This window comes from Podarcis muralis, chromosome 2, assembly GCF_964188315.1.
Source record: "Podarcis muralis chromosome 2, rPodMur119.hap1.1, whole genome shotgun sequence".
NCBI lineage: Eukaryota > Metazoa > Chordata > Lepidosauria > Squamata > Lacertidae > Podarcis > Podarcis muralis.
This window is the reverse complement of record NC_135656.1, coordinates 56,127,325-56,147,472: the sequence shown is the minus strand read 5'-3', so window position 1 is coordinate 56,147,472 and position 20,148 is coordinate 56,127,325. Positions and strand designations below refer to the sequence as shown.

The following is a 20,148-nucleotide window of genomic DNA, read 5'->3' as shown; positions in this document are numbered from 1 at the left end:
TCCTCTATGTGACATCCTTTTATATATTTGAACATGGCTATCATATCACCCCTTAACCTCCTCTTCTCCAGGCTAAACATGCCCAGCTCCCTTAGCCGTTCCTCATAAGGCATCGTTTCCAGGCCTTTGACCATTTTGGTTGCCCTCCTCTGGACACGTTCAAGTTTGTCAGTGTCCTTCTTGAACTGTGGTGCCCAGAACTGGACACAGTACTCCAGGTGAGGTCTGACCAGAGCAGAATACAGTGGCACTATTACTTCCCTTGATCTAGATGCTATACTCCTATTGATGCAGCCCAGAATTGCATTGGCTTTTTTTAGCTGCCGCATCACACTGTTGGCTCATGTCAAGTTTGTGGTCAACCAAGACTCCTAAATCCTTTTCACATGTACTGCTCTCAAGCCAGGTGTCACCCATCTTGTATTTGTGTGGCCTAAAGTGGTCTTGTATTTGTGTGGCCTAAAACTGTGTGGCCTAAAGTGTTCAGCCAATGCCATTGTGATGTCAGGTGATTGACAGGTAGGCAGCCTCCTGTCTTTCAGACTTGGCCTACATGAGGCTGGGGTTAAAAGGATCTGGTACAACAGCTAGATTCCCTTCCCCGATGTAAGAAATAGCTCTCTTTCTGGGTACTCACAACCAGTTTAAACTCCACTAGTGTAAATATAATAGAATGGTCTTTTCTCTTCCTTTTACCATAGTTTTGCAATTCCTTATGTTTAATTGCACATACTTTTGTCTCACTCATTCACGCATTGGGCCAGTTAATGCCATACAACAGCAGACTGCTGTTGCACTCAGGTCCTGCTTGCCAACTTCCCATGGGCATCTGGTTGACCACTGTGAGAACAGGATGTTGGACCTGTTTGGCCTGATCCAGCCAGGTTCTTCTTTGGCTCCTATGCTCCTGCTCAGAGTGGCCACGCATCACACTTTACAATCCTCTGTTTGGAGGGGCTGTCAGAAAACTATTGTCTCTTCGAAGGTGTCCCCTGTTAGAGGGCTGTCCAGTCCAAGACTAGGAACTGTAAAGAGAAGTCTTGAAGTGGCCCATCAACAGTCAGCAGCACCTGGTCAACAAACTGCTCAAACAAACCACAACTGGAAAGCCAAAGCCAAACCTTGGGTTCTCTACAATCCCCAGTTCCCACCTAACACGAAGCACTAAGGACTGTGGCTTGTTTTGACTGCTGGAGAGAAGCAAAGTAGGAATCATCTGCATGTTCACAACTTACTGTGACATGTAAACAAGGCCAGTATTGTGAGATCCTTCTGGAGCTCTTTGTGAGGTTTGGAACTTAACTGGTTAAGAAGTTCCCATGATGCCTCAACATTCTGACGTCAGCTTTTAGAAGCTGGGAGGAGCTGGGAGGAGTTTCTGTTCTCTTCCTCCTGGGTCTTTGAGGGGGAAAGTCGCAGTTTCCTTATGGCTGCGGTGAGCCCAGGAGATCCCTGGGGAATGTCGGAATAAAGAACTGAAAATGGACAAACCTGGACTCTGTGTGTGTTTGTCAAAGGACGTGACAGTTTTTCACCGCTGTGTTTTTCTCTGCTGAGGCGTGACTGAAGAGCTGCGGGAGACGGAACAGAGTCTGGCAGGGAAGTGTGCCGGGCAGCCATAAATAGCTAATTGAGGATCGCAAATCAATTAGCGGGGGTCACGTCAACCCAATATATCAATTCCACACTCTTCATATTGATGTAACCTTAACCTTAGCTAATTTGGTTCTCATCCCTGACTCCAGGTTATTCATGAACGTTAAAAGACCACCAGTCCTAGTCCAGCTCTTTGGGGAACTCCACTGCCTTCTTTACTCCATTATGGAAACCACCTGCTACCAGTTATTTAACCAGTTCCAAATCCATAAAAGCACCTGGCTGCTAAGTTTACTCAGCAGCTGGGAAGGAACTTTGCTGAAAGCCATTTGGAAGTCCAACTATATACTGTAATGGCTAGCAGATCACCCCTATCTACATATGTATATAGCACTCAAAGAATTCTAAAGGTTGATGAGGCTTGAAAGGCTTGTTCTGATTTAAGCATTTCTCATACTTCCTTACTCACTGCATGAAATAACCGGATGAGATAACAGGACAGCTATTACCAGCAAAACAAAACAAAAAACATTGCAAATAGAAGGTAATTGCAGCAGGCAGAGAACACTGATGCAAAGCAGCTAGGACGTGAGAGAAATAAAATGCATTCATTAGGCTATTAATGGTAACCAGTGGAGCTGAATAAGGAAGGAAGAATTTCTATTTTATTTGATGGGTTAGCTTCAGCAGTTTAAGTTTAGTCCTAGCTTTCAGTAGCTGCTTTTAGAAACTGTTTGGCAAAGGTAGGAGCACGGCAAGGGCTACTTGAGCAGCATGCCCTACCAGGCTGCTCATCCACAGTAAGTCACTGTCACAGTAAGTAAGCCATTGTCCAGATCAGGTGTTCCCAGCCCTCCACCCCATGGCCACTTGAAAATTGCTGGTTGTTTTGCTGGACAAACCCTGGGAGGTCAGTAGCCCAAGGTCACCCAGTGAGCTTTATGGCTACCGGGGGGGGGGGGTGGATTTGAACCCTTGGTCTCTCCATTTCTAGTCTGACATTGTAGCCACTACACCAAAATGGCTCTCTAGGGTAGCCAATTAAGACCTGCTTCCGGACCTTTAACAGCAACTTCACAGGCAAAGGCGGTGAAGCTTTTCTTTGCATGGAGTAGAAAAGGTGAGAAAAGTTTCGTGAAATTTTTCTTCTCTTTTAAAAAATATACTTAGTAAATATTTGTAATCTATAAACAAAGTAGTCATTACAACCATTTTTTCTTACCTCCTAATTACAAAAGGTTTGGGTCAAATTACCTTTATGCACTTAGTTTAGTTTTGCATTGCGCTCACTGTGTTCTGCAGGACAGGGCCCTCTTGCAGACACCATCTTATTAGGAGATCTGTTCTGCACCATGTCTGAATGGAGCCTTTAGTGTGGTGGCACCCACCCTTTATGCCTCCCTCTATTGTCTTGTCAGCACCTGCTAAAGACTTTCTCCATCATGTTTTTTAAATGGATATCCTTATCCTAGTCTGCAAAAGTAAATACTGGAACTATTTTTAACTATTTTTTTATATATAGAATTGGTTGTTATTCTTTTCCATTGATTTTTTTTTGGGGGGAGTACCAGCTGTCAGCTGCACTGAAAGCATTCCCACTCATGATATGGGACATAAATAATAAAGAAAGGCAATGTAAAAGTCACAGGAAAAAAGGTGGCAACACTAACAGCAGAGGTGCTTGGATATGACAACACTTTTGTTAGGAACAATATGAAAATGTGATATCAAGAGGGTAACAACTTCTATCAAAAACAGTGTTTTAAAAATAGATTACTGGCTGAATGTGAATTGGAGTTTAGTGCTCATACTCTAATATGTCTTCCCAGTGTAAAAAACACATAAATTAGCACATAGAGTTACAACTGCCTCTGCTGATAGCTCCTTGTAGTACTGTTAAGTACTGTAAAATGTGTTGGCAAAGCAATTGCAACTGCTGAGTATACATCTCTGAACAATACTTCATTTTTCATGTTGTAAAATTATATTACAAAAGGAATCTGTTTACCGGAAGCCTGAATTGGTACACCTGAATTGACATCATATACTTGGCTTGCAAAAGGACGCAGGTGGTCCTTTGGTCTAAACCACTGAACCTAGGGCTTGCCGATCAGAAGGTCGGCAGTTCAAATCCCCGCGACGGGGTGAGTTCCTGTTGCTCGGTCCCTGCTCCTGCTCCTCCTCGGTCCCTGCTCTAGCAGTTCGAAAGCACATCAGAGTGCAAGTAGATAAATAGGTACTGCTCTGGCGGGAAGGTAAACACCGTTTCCATGCACTGCTCTGGTTTCGCCAGAAGCAGCTTGGTCATGCTGGCCACATGACCTGGAAAAACTGTCTGCGGACAAACACCGGCATCCTCCGCCAGTAAAGCGAGATGAGCGCTGCAACCCCCGAGTTGTTCGCAACTGGCCTTAACTGTCAGGGGTCCTTTACCTTTACCTTACTTGGCTTGCAAGGCAACAAGTATTGTGCTCTGCCGTTTATATCCTGACCCCTTACTGTTTACTTGCACCACTTGACAGACGCACAGGGTGCTTCCAGATTCGGGGCTTTACATAGCAAATGGGTCATCTGTTGCTATTCTACTGCTTTCCAGAATGTACCTGGGCCATGTGTTTTTGTCCCACCCATGACTCCTTCGCCATTTGGGGCATGCCCACCAGTATTTCTGTACGTGGGCAGCTGAGATCACTCAATGAAGGAGAAAAGATGTACGTAATCCTTTGAATGAAACAAGGGGGAGGGGAAACAGAGCTCAAATGGAAGCAAATCAAGGGAGAAATAGTATCAAAAAGGCATGACTAAAGGTGAACAATCACAACAGCATTCCACCCCGCCATGAAATATGTCAGGGTTCCTAAAGAACTACATTGACCCTACATACAGCACAAACAGGCTTGGAATCAGACAATAATAGCCTCATATGCAAATTAAATGTTTTGAAAGGGAAGAAGCTTATTCCATGCGTCTTCAAACATCTCAGTTCTATCATCAGCTGCCCGGCATATACCCACGCAGCACTAGATTCAGGGGCTTCTTTCTGTGGCTCTGCTGGGTGTTGCGAGATGTTGAGATAGAGCAGTCATGTGGGCCAGTATTATTAGGCTGACCTGGACTAGATGATCCTTTGGTTCCCTTCCAGCAATAAAATTCTATGATTTGTCTGATCAGGCATACAAAAACCACACAAAAAAAATGATACATGGCACAAAAAGAGGTGGAGGAGAATCTTGATGGAGACCGGGCTCGCCTAAAAAAAAAAACCCAACACTATACACAGAGCCAGTAAAACCTATCCCCCTCTATGTTAATAACAAGTAGTTATATTCATACTGCAACTGACCAAGAAAACAACTGGATGGGGCAGTCCATCATTGAAATGAATATTCACAAGATTCACCTGAAATCTGCTCAAGATTCAGAAACATTTCCAATTTTGCATTCAAATTCCTGAATAAGAAACAAGACACATTCAGGAAGTACTGCTCTTACTCTGAATTGGCTTTGTTTACCCTCAGTGATGTCCTCACACAGTCAAATCTGATTGGTTGCATGAAAGCTTTGGAGGGTATTTCAGAAAATGAATTAGACCCCTCCCTACCACCTTTTTGTGCCTAAAATGTTCACAGGAAAACATTGGGCGCACCTCTATGTCAGTGGAATATTACTCTAAGCATGGAGATTCTACTTAACAGTCCATGGTCATAGCTTTATCCAGAAATTTGTCTAAAACCACCACATGCTATGGTAGGGAATTCTATACGTTTATTCTGTATTGTGTGAAAAAGAATTTCCTTTTGTTGATCCATCCTGACCCTAGAACCGCCAATCATTTTCACTTTTCAGACTAATTCTAATATGGTACGAAAAGTATTAATTTTTTTTTACAAATTTTTAGTTTGTGCAAATGGATTGCCAATTAGCTGGCCTTTAGACTTGACAGAGGTACAGTCCTCTCTTTTCCCATCTGTTGAACGCTGCTTTTCTTTCTCCTTTTTGAAAATAATTTCTTGAGAATTGTTATGAATTTAACCGATACCTCAGAACTTCTCTCTATGGTAAAACAAGTAACAAGTATGGGAAGTATTAAAGCTCAGCTGAGTTACCAGACCGCTCATTCTTCAACCTCAATGGCTGAGAACTTTGCTTTTTCAGACGTGTTTGAGCAAACAGGGGGAACAGAGAATATGCAAATAGCTTCTCTGAATGAAACACAAGCCTGAATCGGTGTTGGCAGATCACAGTATCACACCACCCTCAGCAGCCTGTGAACTGAAAGGATTTTTTTAAACAATATTATTATTCAGATAGTTGGCAGAAAAAATCCTGCCAGAATAAAGCTGCTGTCAATGGACAACAAAAAATCCTTTCAGAAGAAAATAAAATTAGGGCTTAAGCATTACACTCAAGTGCAGCGAAGAGGTTATTTTCGTTCACTCAATCCGGAGGTTCATAGTTTTAAGTCTGTGTGTGTGTGTGTGTGTGTGTGTGTGTGTGTGAGAGAGAGAGAGAGAGAGAGAGAGAGAGAGAGAGAGAGAGAAAGAATGTGTGTGTGTTTGTTTCAAGGTTGTAACAGGATCTTCTTTCGCCTCTGTTTTGTCAACAAGTATACTAGGAAGGCCAATTATGAAACTAAATGCCTTCACAAATGCAACAAATAATTTATGTTTCCTACCTAGACATACGTTAAAACAAACACCTAGATCACCTGACATCTGCAAAATAATTTTGGAAAGACAGAGTCTACTAAAAAATCTGTTTTACTAGTTTACTACTAATCTAGTAAACTAGTTTTGTAAACTGCCCTGAAACCAGATTTGTGTTCAGGGTGCTTTCTTCTTCTTCTTCTTTGGTGATAGCTTGTAGCTGAGTAAGATTGTCTTCCATAAATATGGTTTTAATAGTGAGTCCATAAGTGACTGTGGAGGCCAATTCTGGACCCCCATGTCCTTCCACTGTGGGGACATTGGTTCCTGGGTGGGAGTTGATCAGTGTGGACTGTATTTGCCTGCCTTACTCTGTGTTCTTTGTGAAGGAACATAGTGCATCAAGCAGTGTAAAGTGGAACCTACTGGCCCACACAAGAGAAGAGAAAGGAGGGAGGGAACGAACATGACTTATTGGGCTTCAGCAATGGAAGGAATTACTCAAAAATGTTGCAAATCCATACAGGAGACTAAACGAGGCCTTTTAAATACTTGGGCCTAAATCCAGTGTGGCAAAAATACTTGATCATCTGAACATGCCTCTTTAGCAAGCATATTTGTTTTCAAGGGTGCTTTATGGCAAGGGTGCATTTTGTGGAAGTTTTGTCTCTTATTGCATAGGGCTAGACAACCCAGTGGTAGCCTCACACTAAGGAAATTTAAGTTTTTCCTGGGTTTTGGCATGATCAGCACAAATCCAGCAGTGCTGTTGAAACAAGAGCAGGTGCAGATTGCAAGCGATGGGTGGCTCTCGTAGCCTCATTCTTGCAATAGCAACAACTATTATTGTTAGATCTCTCAAGGTGCTGGTGGAGATGCCGTCATCATGGAACCTGACGCCAGCCAGGAACTTAAAAGTAATCAGCTTTATTCTAAACTTCTGCTGTAGAAATAGATTAATGGCTGGCTTGCTACTTGCTTTTTTGTGGGTGTATGTGTTTGCATACAAGATAGAGAATGCTAATATGTACCGCCCTACATTTCATCTTAAAAGATGCAAACTTTGTCACTACATAAAACCACTCTCCAACATCATGCTTTACATAACAAGAGCAAGTCAGACTAGGGCCTGGGAGACCAGGGTTCAAATCCGCACTTGGCCATGAAGCTCACTGGGTGACCCCTGGGCCATTAACTGTGTCTCAGCCTAACCTACCTCATTCTGGACTCAAATTAATTTAAACCAACTCAAACAGTAAAAATGTGAATGCATTGAAAGTCAGCAACTTTCACTTCTGTTCTGCATTATATTACTGTTGAAATTCAATTAAATTTAATCACAAACTTTGCATAGCCACTCAGGAATGTGCATACAAGGGAACTTGCAGCAGCAAATTCCACCTGTTTTGTGGCTGAAGCAACAACACAGTGATATACTGTATGTTGTTCCCATTCCACTGCAACATAGTTGCATTCCTTGCCTTTGGCATGAGTTCAAATCAGTTACTCTTTCCGTGGATATTCAGTTAATTCAGTTTTGCCATCTGTCTCCTAAGCTGGGCCTCTATTTTCATTATTCAAGCCTAGCTTGGGGAGGGGCGGGGGAGGGTGCAGAGAGAGAAGTAAGGGCAAGCATGTGGTTTAGAAAATGTATTTCCATGAGTCCCACACACATGAAGCTGTCTATGAAAACCAAGCAAACAGGAGAGTAAATGCCTCAAGGCTTGCAAGGTTTAAGAGAAGGAAAAAAATAGGAAGATACAAAGGATAGGAGAGTAATGATGCAAATTAGCCGGTTTATATCTGTGTTCTAGGAAACCTTGGGGTTTTCTAGAAGCTTTTCAAGGGTTCCCAGTGATAAAAATCAGTAATGACAGATTAGTTGAAAAGCAGCCTGCCCACCCCACTGCTACTAATCTTCTTCTGCAATGTGCTGCTGCAGTGGAGCAGCGCCTGCCCAAAACTTATATAGGGAACCACCATAGCTCACTGATGGAGTATCTGCTTTCTATGCAGAACGTCCCATGTTCAATCTCCAGCATCTCCAGGTAGGGCTAGGAAAGACCCCTGGAGAAGGGGTCTGAAACCCTGGACAGCTGCTTCCAGTCAGTGCAGGCAACACTGAACCGGATGAATTAAAGGGAGCTTCCTATGTTCCTGTTGCCCGAGGCAGAGCACCAAATGGTGTCGCCTCCAATCATATCAATGTATACAGTACCCATGAACATGCACAGATCTGGTTTTAAAGGAATGTTTTATTTCAGGTGAGGAGGGAAGTGGCCACAATCCAAACTACTAAACCACCTGCCTTCTTTTGCTGTAGAGCCAAAGACACATGCTCCCCAAATCCCACAGAACTGAGGTGGGACTTTACCATCACTTAATTCTGATGACTGCATCACTGAGTACTATATTAAGATACTCTTTATAAGGAATCCCTGGCATTATGAATATAAATTCATGTTAGGTGTGTGTGTGTGTGTGTGTGTGTGTGTGTGTGTGTTAAGCAGAAACACACTTTGCATTTGGTCTTCCAAATAACCTCCTTAATAGGGAAATTTTGGTATCTGGAAAAATATAAATTTGGGCTTGTTGCTTGTATGTTAGCTGGAAACTTTGGGAGATATTTCCTTCACAACTTCAAGATTATCTCCTCAGGATGTTAGCACTACTAAGCACCACCACAATGAGCACAAAATCCTATTAAATCCTGCCCTCTATCTACAACTCCCAAACCAGCCATCCCTTGACATCACATTGTTTCTGGCAGTAACACCACTAATAGAAAATAGAATGTGCCATTTTGACACAATCCTCAGGCCTCATGTTGCCAGAACCACTAATTGATGCCCATGTATTTTCAGAGCAGTCATCCACCCACCCCCGCCAGCACTGGCTTAAAATGAATTTTCAATGGGTTCTCGTTCTGATGTTTTCTAGGTGGGTGTGGGTGTGTAGCAGAGGCTAACAATGTTTTGCTCCCTTTGCACAACCATCAGAATTTTTTTCTGTTGTGCTTTCAAAAACTGAATCTGCTAACACTCCTTTTTCCACTCCTCTACTGTTGATTTTTTTTACTTTGCATTTATCATTTTTATTTCTTTTATTATATATTTTAATGGTAGTAGTTTTATATCATATATGCTGCTTCAGAAATGTATTTTGAAAGATGGTATAAAAACTATTAAATAAATAAAATCCACAGCAGTGCCAGGTGTGGAGGCTCCAGTAACATCCTGTCATTGTAGACCAAGTAGTAAGCCATTAACACTGCTGTCCTATACATCCTTCAGAAGAAGTAAGTCCCATAGCGTTCACTGAGACTTACTCTCAAGTAAGAAGTAGTAACAAGCTTATTGTTTAGCTGTAAGCCATAACAAAAACAAAAGGAGCATTTAGACTTGAAGTAACAAATCGGGCTCTTAATTTCCTGGCCAGCACAAAAGGAAACACGCAAAGTAACATAGTTTTCATTCTCAAACAGCAAAAACCATATAAATGCAATAGCTTTAAGAAAAAATGTTGTAGGACTAAATTCAAACAAATACTTTTCACAAAGATCCTTATAAAGAGGACACTGAGTCATGTAAGTAAGGAACAATATTCCCTGTAAACCTTTTACCACAACACACAAAAACACTGTTCCAATGGTAACTTCTTCTAAAGGGCACCTAAAAACATGAATGTTTACTAATTCAACAAAAACAGTTTTAGGATTTAGCAGCTCAACTTATGCAAACAATTTTTGTGTGCGTCCCTGTTCATATGTGTTTGGAGAGAGGAGAGAGACAAGAATAAAAGTTGTCCTGCCCATAACAAGGATTTGGAGGCGTTACTATGATTATTACTAATACTGTTGTCAGTATTATACTTTAATCCCAATCTTCCTTGAGAATCTCAATGTACATCACAAGTTAATAATGAGAACAATAATAAACAGGGGGCAAATAATAATTATGGCAAAAGCTTAAGACTCCAGCTAAGGGACTCTGGTGCTATGAAAACCTTTTTGGCAATTAATCCCTGTAGCTGCTTTTTAATTAAAACTTAGTATTAGGAACCTGCTCAGCTGGGCCGGGTCTGTACACTAGTGTCTAGGGAAACTGATGGGGCAGTTGGGTAAAGTCTGCAAAAGATTACTGTGGAAAACTCAAGAGAGCTTGCACCAATCCAAGTTGCAGAACGCACTTCCCCCTAGTGGAAAGAAAGGATAATCAAAGCCCAACTTTAAGCTATATTATCAGAAATACAGAAGATTCCTGTTATTCATTTGTGAATGAGAAACTATTGGGATCCTCAATGATTATCACACAGTGGTCATTATTACTTTTTATTCTATCCATATATTAACATATAAATCTTTATTTGAATAAAGAGACAGAAAGGCTGATTTCAAATTTAGAAATAGTTGTAGCTTTTAGAATTGCAGTGAGAAAGTTCCCCTGGAGTTTCTTATTTATTTAAGAAATTTCTGAGCCACCTTTCAAAATGCTATATTTTCCCCAAGGCAGCTTACCATTTGTGATGTAATCAGTTAAAACATATACAGCATTAAACTAATAAGCGACCCAATTAGAAGTGGCTTGCTGGGTGGGGTGGAGCAGCTACACCAGCTTCCCAGCAAATGGGTCACAGTTGCTTAATGGGAGGGAGTAGAGGAGGCAGCAGGGAGGTTGGTGCAGTGCAAAGGCATCAGCAGAGCTCCTTCTGGTGTGTTTGCACCACCACCTTGTTCCTCTCCCTTCTGGCAAGTAATAATAATAATAATAATAATAATAATAATAATATTTATACACCGCCCATCTGGCTGGATTTCCCCAGCCACTCCGGGCAGCTCCCAACAGAATATTAAAAACACAATAAAACATCAAACATTAAAAACTTCCCTAAACAGGGTTGCCTTCAGAAGCATTCATTTTCATTTGTTTACAAAGGGTTAAATGATGTTGCATCAAGTCAATTGTTATCCCACACTTACCAGTGCATTTCCCCTTAACTTTCCTTACTGCAAACATTCAAATATCTCCTTTTTTGTTCAGAAGTGGGTTTGTGCCACAAGAGAGAAACAGCCTCAACTCCACTTTGGTGGGTGGTTGTCAATCACATGTCATAAGGATATCACATGACTGTCAGGTACGCAGACCTGGCCACCTGTCAGAGTTCAAAAGGGTCTTACTATAATTGTGGTCACAGTGAGGACATTTGAAGTCCATTTGCACCGATGGTTTGCATCCAAACCATACCTGCTGCAAGCAGAGAGAGCATGGCTATATGAAGGCAGATTGCCAATGAAAGCTCATCTTCAAAGGGGCTTCTGGACAATGAGCCCCCTCAACTCTACTAGGGAGTTACCAGTGGGGAACCTCTTAGTGTCGCCGATCCCCCCGTGGGGATCACTGTCTAATCAGCAAGCTCCCAATTGTCCTTACCTTACATGTCCTTACCTGCCCCACACCTTTATCTCACCCTTCTAGCAACTCCCACAAAGACCGTGGTGCCCTGAATTAGCATCTAGGATCAGTGAGGGACTGGATGAAAGTGAACACAGCCAATCCAGATTAGACAGAGTTGGTAACATTTGGGGAGTGAGACACCTGTGGGCAGGTTAAATTGCTTTGGTTAGAATCGTACTGTTCCTAAAGATTCACTTTGAAGCTTAGGTAAACTTCAGTACTTGACATTACACCCAGAATCCCTGTGACCTATAATGCCTTTGATTAGTTTTGGTTGAGACACCCACTGCTGGAAGACAGAGACTGGCTTCTGTCATTCATGCTTCAGTTACTTCTAGATCAGATTACTGTGATGTGGTTTATGCAGAGATGTCCACGTAGAAACGTCAGCTAGTGCAGACGGCTGCTGCCCAACTGTTAACAGAGATGGGTTAGCATGATCATATTACACCAGCTGAAACATCTGAACTGCTTCACATCTCTTTCACAGCTAATTCAAGAATTGAGCTAAAAAGCTCTATATCGCCTGTATCTTGATTATTCAGGGAACAAAAAATTATTAAATAATAAAAAAACAGCAGGAGTGCCAATGGGTAAAGGCAGTGTTCTCTGGTAAGCTATAGGACTGCAGTCTAAGCATGGATCAGTGCTTAACCTTTGCCAATGTTTTTAATTAGTTCACCCATGTTAACAAATATGTGTGACATGAATACTACAAATCTCTAGTTTAAGCTTCCCTTTCATTATAGCAGCTGTAGAGGGACACTGAAACTGTATCATCCTTTTCAAGGGCATTTAGTTCTTCAGCCTTGGAGCATTTAACAGAACTAAAGCTATATGATAAAAGGAGAAGGGAGGGAGAAGAAACCAATAAAACTTAGGCTGTGTTCACATTCCCATTTACTATGCACTGGCTTTGCTTCCAGTGCTGGATTTACATGACCTTGTCCAAAATGCTTAAGTATCCTGTACTTTCTTGTGAGCTATTACTGTTCTATGTCAAACAAGCATCTTACTGCCAGGAGTCCTTAGACTCCAGCCAAGGTGTGAACACCTCTGCTTGGGGTAACAACATCTGTGTCCTCAGCACTCCCTGGTGCATACACAGACAACTGAATTGAAACCATGCTTATGTGTAGAGATGGGGGGAGGGGGAGCTGTGAAATGCATAGAAAACAGCTTCACTGTGCTATAAGGTGGGAATGTGAGCATGCTCCAAGTCTTAGAGCAGGGTTGGAGAATTTGTGTCCCATCAGATGTTGTTGGACTACAGCTCTCAAAACCCCTGAGCACTGCCTGTGCTGGTCTGGGCTGATGGCAACTGTAGTCTAATAACATCTGAAAATCCAAAGGTTCCCTGCCCCTGTGATAAAGGATTGCATCGATTAATCCTGCAGCATCTCCACCCCCGGTTTCACATACCATGAAAGTCCAACCAAGTTAGTAGTACTGGCTAAACTCTTGGGCTTCGTTTAAACCAGGTTCTTTCAAACAATCTGTTTTCTGGGGCTGGAATTTATAAAATAATAGGAAAGATGAGAGAAACGCTCACCACCTGCAGTGCTTTCCCTTCACCACTGAGGAATTATAAGCAGCTTTGCCATATTTGTGAGCAGAATGATGGTTTACAATAAACAACGAGCTGCTCATTCAAAACATCTAGTACAGTTTCCTAACCTTTCGACTCAGAAACAGCCAGCATGAGGATGCAGATGGGGCTGTACTGCTGGCCTGGCTTCCCAACACTGCGTAAGACTGCCGGTTGTCAAGAGGGTGGACAGTGAGGAGTGCAGTACAGTGTTGGTGCAGCACCGGAGCCAATCCAATGCTCCCAACACAGAACCTGAACTCCCTGCTCACTTGTCTCTCCCCCCTCTTGGTAACCAACAGCAGCAATGCAGCCCCACCTACTGCTACTGGTTGGACTTCATCTCCCATCAGCCCCAGCCAGCATGGCTAATGGTTAGGGTTGGTGGGAGCTGTAGTCCAACAACATATAGAGGACACTACACTGGCTATTTTGGTACATTGGTATTAGCTGTTTTCCAAAACTTGGGCTGTTCCTGGGGTGGGTGTTGAAAACATGGTTATGACATGGTTTATACAACCTCAAACCTTGGCTTACCAGCACCATTTGTGGGCTTCTGGAGAGAGGCTCACAGCTGCTTTGCTCTTCCCCACACTTTTTACTCCTGTGCTACCCTGAGCTAAAGCAAGGCTTGGCTTAGTGCATCATCTATGGCTCATTGTTACACTCTCTCTCCTTGGCTACAGCTCTTTGTGACTGAGGATGTCACCACTTGCAATTCCCAGCAATGTAGAGGCAGATCATAGCCATCACAACTAGTAGCTTTTACATTAATTTGTCTAATCTTCTTTTAAAGCCATCCAAACCAGTGGCCAGAAAATTTCACAGTTTAACTAAGCCTTTCAACATTCCTTTTGAATGTTTCAACATGCAGCCTTGTTGGACGTACCTGAGCCGTGTAACTTTTCATCAGAGTTGCTCCAATAAAAAGCAATTTTGCCCTGCCTTTCCATTTTAAAACAAACAGCACAGCTAATATATCTGATGCTGTATGTCATTCTAAGTTGGTGGGTTTGATAATATCATCATTTTAATTGTGTGTTGGGGTGTCTGTAAACCTCCCTAGATCTTCAGGACAGAGGGCAGTGTAGAAGTTTAATAAATACAGAAATTATTAAAACACTTAGGCTTGTATTCAAAGCAGAGTTCTATTGGCACAGTTGCACTTCTGTTTCCTCTTCTGCCCCCATGAGCTCCCCCCCCAAAAAAAAATTATTCAGGGGAGTCCCCAAACCCATCCCCTCAAAACAAGACACAATAAAATCTAACCACCTAGGACTAAGCACCTAAAGCTAGAAGAGATAATGTTAAAGGATAGGTCATTGGCAAGATGCAGCACACATTTTTAAAAACAACAATTCCATTACATTTCAGGGCCTCAGCATGTACACGAAAAGAAAAAGTTTATGTAAAAGGGGTGGGGCCCTAAGGGCAGCTCTATACTTAACTACAAATGATCAATTATTGATTCCATGCCTGCATGACTCAGAGGCCTGGCTGGGCTTTCCCGAAAGAGAATATGGCATAGTATGACTGGGCAAACATTTAGCTTCCAAGTACCAGTTTTAGATCTTTGAGTGTTTGCTTGCAATGAATAGAAGCAGAATTCTTTGGGGTACCAGCATTAACTTATCACAGAAACAGCCCCCAGGCCTTGCAATAATTAGTTGATCTGGAGGTTGTAATTTATCTCCTTGCTGTGCTGTCGCCTCATCACATGGGCACGAAGCAGAGATCACATTCCCAGCCATATATCTCAAGTGTCACCCATTGTGCGGGATCAGATGTAATGTAAGCAGCAAAGCAACAGCAAGGAAATATGCCTCTGAGCACATGCAAAGTGCTTCAACCGCTAAGGGTATCACTGTTAGCCCCACCCATGTAAGATTACAGAATAAGACTTCCCGGGGCATTATGAGATGTTACGAGAGTTAAAGAGGGAACAAATGCTTTATTCCCTGAGAAATTCTACATAAAACAGCAACAACATTCATTTGAAATACTCTTCTCCTTCTTAAAGCTATCCTGCCTTACCCCATTGGCGTTAGGCCCCACGCTCAAGCCTTTGCTTCTGCAGCCAGCTGACATGACCAATACAAGCAGACAAAGTGAAAGAGCTCTGGTCCGGGTGGTGCATCGGCTGGGGCAGGGTCTCTCTTGGCTGGAGCTGCTAAATGAGCTAATTTTGCTTTCTGTTGCCTCAACCTCAACAGTTCATACATATTGGTCCTTTCCCCCCCGCCTCTGCAAGAGGACTCTGTTGTCATGGCTTCAAGCCATAGATTTCACCCGCAAGGCTGGGGGGGACATGGCAATGTGTAAAGTAACAGCAAAGAAATAAGCCTCTGAGCACATGCAAAGTGTTTCATACATATTGAGAATAAAAAAGCAAGTCTTCAAACAATTGCTGGCATGAGTTCCTAAATTTATATTTTTTAAGACATGAGACGTGGCAACAAAATCTTTTTTTCCTCCTTCCCCCATCCCACAATATGATTATAGCGCCACTAGATTTCCACCATGCTGAAAAGAATTTGCTAGCCATTTGGATGATGCCTCCCACACCCCAACTTAGGCCAGCAAGAGGAAATATTGGCACATCTAAGTGCCTTTCTGTGGCTTTGCATGCCCTGGAAAGAAACAGAGTGTCCTCAGTGCCGTAAAGGGGAGTTGCCTCCTACACGGATGGAGAGGAGGCAGGAGCCCAGCATTAATTCCCATGCATTTATTTTAGCACCAGAAAATCCAGCCCATGTGAACTACGGTTCTCCCTTCACAGCAGCAACACCCACTCAACACAGCAAAGATCTCTGCACCAAAAAGAAGTTGATCTCAACCCATCACCTACAAATGACAAGGAGTTACAGATTCCTAAAGGCTGCCCTTCTCCCTCACCTCCAGAGTGTTCTATTTCAAATCATTGCAGCAGATTACACCATTTAAAACTGAATCTGTCAGGCGCTGAAGAGGATCGCAGCTATTCCGGGGTCCCGCTAATCCTCTTTGTCTGATCCCATCATCTTTAAAACATTGACCCATCATTAATACTGCATGCAGCAGCCACACACAACGGCAGATTCCTTTTTGCACCCATACACACACCCATATGCATCACCCTATACACTCAAAAGAGAGCATCTTGACCCCGGTGCAGGCAGCGAAATCACAGCAGATAACTTATGTAATCTTTTCCCTTTTTTTTCAGGCTCGCCCAGCATTGCTGAGCTTTCCAAATTCCTCCACACAATAGGGCCCAATACCGCAGAAGGATGACATCAAAGGCAGCAGCATCCCTCGCAGCCTTCCTCTTCTCCTGCCCTGGTCCTTCCGGAGGGTCTGGGGGAAAACACATCCCAGCGACGGCGCTCATGTCCAGGAGATCCGAGAGAAGCAGCTCAAAGCAGCAGCGGGACGCGCCGACGAGCGGCTTCCATGGAGGCCGGGAGAGGTGTGCAGGGTTGGATTGAGGTCATTTCCAAAAAGGAGCCTCCCCGCGCACACCCGCCGTCTCTTTCCGCTTTTGTTCCGTTCTCCCTCGCGGCGAGGGGCATGGGAAGCGGCGCCCGTGATAGGTGGGGAGGGGGGGGGAGAGAGAGAAAGCGAAGGAGCGGGATGGCGGGGAGGGGAGCGAGCGAGCGCCGAGGCTGACTTACCCACGAAGAGCCAGATGGAGCCACCAGACACTAGGAAGAAGGTGAGCATGCCTGCTGGAGCCGGCTGCAGCATGGGCGGCCTGAAGCGAGAGCGCAGCTTGAGGGGGGGACTGCAGCAAACTCACTGCAGTGACTGAGGGAGCAGCAGCAGTAGAGGCAGCGGCGACGGGGACTGGCTGGCTCTCGCTGCTCCCAGGCGCAAGCCCGCCCGCCCGCAGCAGTAGCAGCAGAGGAGGTTATTTTTAGCCGCGCGCCCGCCGCCCTTCTTTGCACCGGCTCCTCTTGGAGAAGGCGAGGCCGCGTCCCGGCTTGGCGGCGCTAAGAGGATGCCAGGCTCGCGCGTGCTGCCGCCGCGGTGCATGCGTACAAGGCGGCAGACATCCGCGCTCAGCTCTCGGCCCTCCTTTCTCTCCCCCGTCCTCGCCTTTGCCCGCCGCCCCCTTTGGGGAGACCGGCTGAGGCGCAGGAGGCCCAAGAAGGCGCCGGTAGTCCGCCTTGCAGGAGGGCAAAGGTCAAAAGAAGCCAGGCGCTTCACAGACAAAGAGGCTGGGAGTCGCCTCAGCATGTTGCCCTCTGAGGCAAATGCTCTCGCCTCCCCTTCAGGCTAAGTTACCAAATAGCTGCTCTCCTGGCACCTCAGACATTAAAAAAGTAAAAGACCCCACAAAGCATTTCTCCCTGAGAATAAAAATACTGTAATGATGCATTAGGGGGCCAGTTTGTTGCACTTTCCTGACGCCCACAATTAGCCGCCAGAGGCTACTGCCTCCCTCTGCCTAAGGGTTGGGCCAGCAGGGGGCAAACACCCAAGCCTGCAGTGGTCAAATATATGCTTTGGGGTCTCTACAACTGGTTTCGGACATTACAAAGCCAGGCCGGCTGCTGTGGAGTGAGCCAATACAGTGGTACCTCGGGTTAAGTACTTAATTCGTTCCGGACGTCCGTTCTTAACCTGAAACTGTTCTTAACCTGAAGCACCACTTTAGCTAATGGGGCCTCCTGCTGCCGCTGCACGATTTCTGTTCTCATCCTGAAGCAAAGTTCTTAACCCAAGGTACTATTTCTGGATTAGCGGAGTCTGTAACCTGAAGCGTATGTAACCTGAAGCATATGTAACCCGAGGTACCACTGTACTGTATTGGCAAATGCACCCAAATGATACTTGGGGTTTTTTTATTATTATGTGCAACATTTTGTTACATTTTTTGTTGCATATTTTTCGTGTTTATATGTACTGTGTTGCTGTTGTTTTAAACTAAGCAATAAACCAGCAAACAATAAAAATGCAATACATAAAGCAAGTTGGACTTAACTTCAAATGGTTCAGTAGAAAGCACCTAAGGTGAGTCACGGTAACAGCACTTTCATCATACAAATATATGGTAAAAATAAATAAAAATCAAGAAATGGATCCCTAAATGCATATTTGGGCAAAGGTGGGTTCTGAGTCAGGAAAGGTTGAAGATAAAGAGCTCAAGGAGGCTGTCACGTGGCTAAAGATTATGCCCCTCACATGGGAGCTGAATTCCTGCCATCAGCCCTGAACCTGTAAGTATGTCCAATCACTGAGAATTTGATAAGAATCCTGCATATTGTTCATGGTCTTCTTTGGGCAGCATCTGGAGAAAACAGATTTGAGTTATTCATTATTAAATTTCAGCAATCCCAATAGTCTCTCTGGAGATTAATCTCTCAGGGTTTGATTGCATTCAGCAAAAGCTACCCAGAAAGGGCACAATGAAACATACTAGGAATTCAGTGTAACATATGAAAAACCTTTGTGTGCCATTAAAAGATTGCAATAGCAACCAAAGGCCAGTGAATCAGGGTGGTGTAATGGTTAGAGTTCTGGACCAGGACTTGGGAGACTAGGGTTCAAATTTCTACTCAGCCATGAAGCTCACTGGGTGAGTTTGGACCAGTCTGTTTCTCATCCCAACTTACCCCACAGGGTTGTTGTGAGAATAAAATAAGAAGTAAGAAAACCAAATACTCCACCTTGAACTCATTGCAGGAAAGGTAGGATATAAGTTCAATCAATCAAACTGCAATGTAGAAGATCCTCGGTCTCTTTATCTCTCCAACCAGGGTGAGAGCACTGGTTTCTCTGCAATCCACAATGGCAAAATCCTTATTGTATCATGTTCCAAGACAAAGGCAATGATGAAAGGCAATGATCATTCACATTCTTTTATGTGAATGTAAAATCTATACTGTATATTTATTTTTTTCTTTCCTGTTTTCTAATGCCGCTTTTCGAAAAACATTCTCACGTGTCCACAAATAGCAAAACAGAGACTCAAAGGTGTTGTTAGTGTTAGTGAATGGAAAAATGCTCTTAGTCTCTAGAGATGGAGAGCAACATTATTATTTCAACCAGAGTACCACAGATGTCTGTGTAGTATGAAGGTCAAACAGATGGTAGGCACTTGAGGAGTCAGAGCCGCACTCTACCTTCAAAGATGTCGTAGCGGCACAGCCTTTAAAGTCAGTAGTACTTCAAAACGCAGGTGAGAGGCTGCATATTTTAAATGCTTCTGCCCCAGTTAAAAGAACATCAACAAGCCCTTCATTTAGAAAACTAGCATGGCATGTTTTCTCTCGTTAGGGACAGGAATTAGATACAGTTGTACCATGGAATTCAAACGGAATCCATTCCAGAAGTCCATTTGACTTCCAAAACATTCAGAAAAGTGCGGCTTCTGATGGGCTGCGGGAAGCTCCTGCAGCCCATTGGATGCCCAGAAGCCCCGTCGGATGTCTGGGTTCCAAAGAACGTTCTCAAATCGGAACACTTACTTCTGGGTTTGCGGCGTTTGGGAGCCTAAACGTCCAAGTACCAAGGTGTTTGGGATCCAAGATACTACTGTACTAAATTTCTGAAAACAGAAGGGATGGACATTACCTGCTCCTGTCTCTGTCTGAGACAGGACTACATATATTCCTTCATTGATAGAGATGGGGCAGATTTTCATGTGTTTCCACTCTGGCATTTGTTTCCTTGGGTATCAAGGTGCGGGAACCAATACTGAACAATGTGCTTTGAGTCAAATGATAACAGAACTAATAAAAATGCAGTACTCAGAGAGGAATGTGCTGAATAAACTCTTTGCCATCAGCTGTGTCATGGAAAACTGGACTCAGATTGCCCTTGCACCTTCTTAGAAGGAACTGAAGAAGTGTGAGTAGTGCTTCAACTGCAACACAATCAT

General features: G+C 43.7%; 1 protein-coding gene across 4 annotated transcripts in view; it reads right to left on the bottom strand.

Moving 5' to 3' along the window:
• The window catches only part of ACSL6 (acyl-CoA synthetase long chain family member 6), a 78,471-nt gene extending 61,119 nt beyond the window's left edge, over positions 1-17,352 (bottom strand). Inside the window, exon 1 of one of the 4 annotated variants that reach the window (XM_077924516.1) lies at positions 16,937-17,352. In XM_077924516.1, coding sequence (XP_077780642.1) covers positions 16,937-17,009 — 73 coding nt within the window. In that variant the 5' untranslated portion in view covers positions 17,010-17,352. Of the gene's footprint in view, positions 1-16,543; positions 16,813-16,936 lie in introns of those variants that run through there. The other 3 variants (XM_028717998.2, XM_028717997.2, XM_028718001.2) reach the window with 3 other exon arrangements.
• Between the last annotated feature and the right edge of the window lie 2,796 nt (positions 17,353-20,148).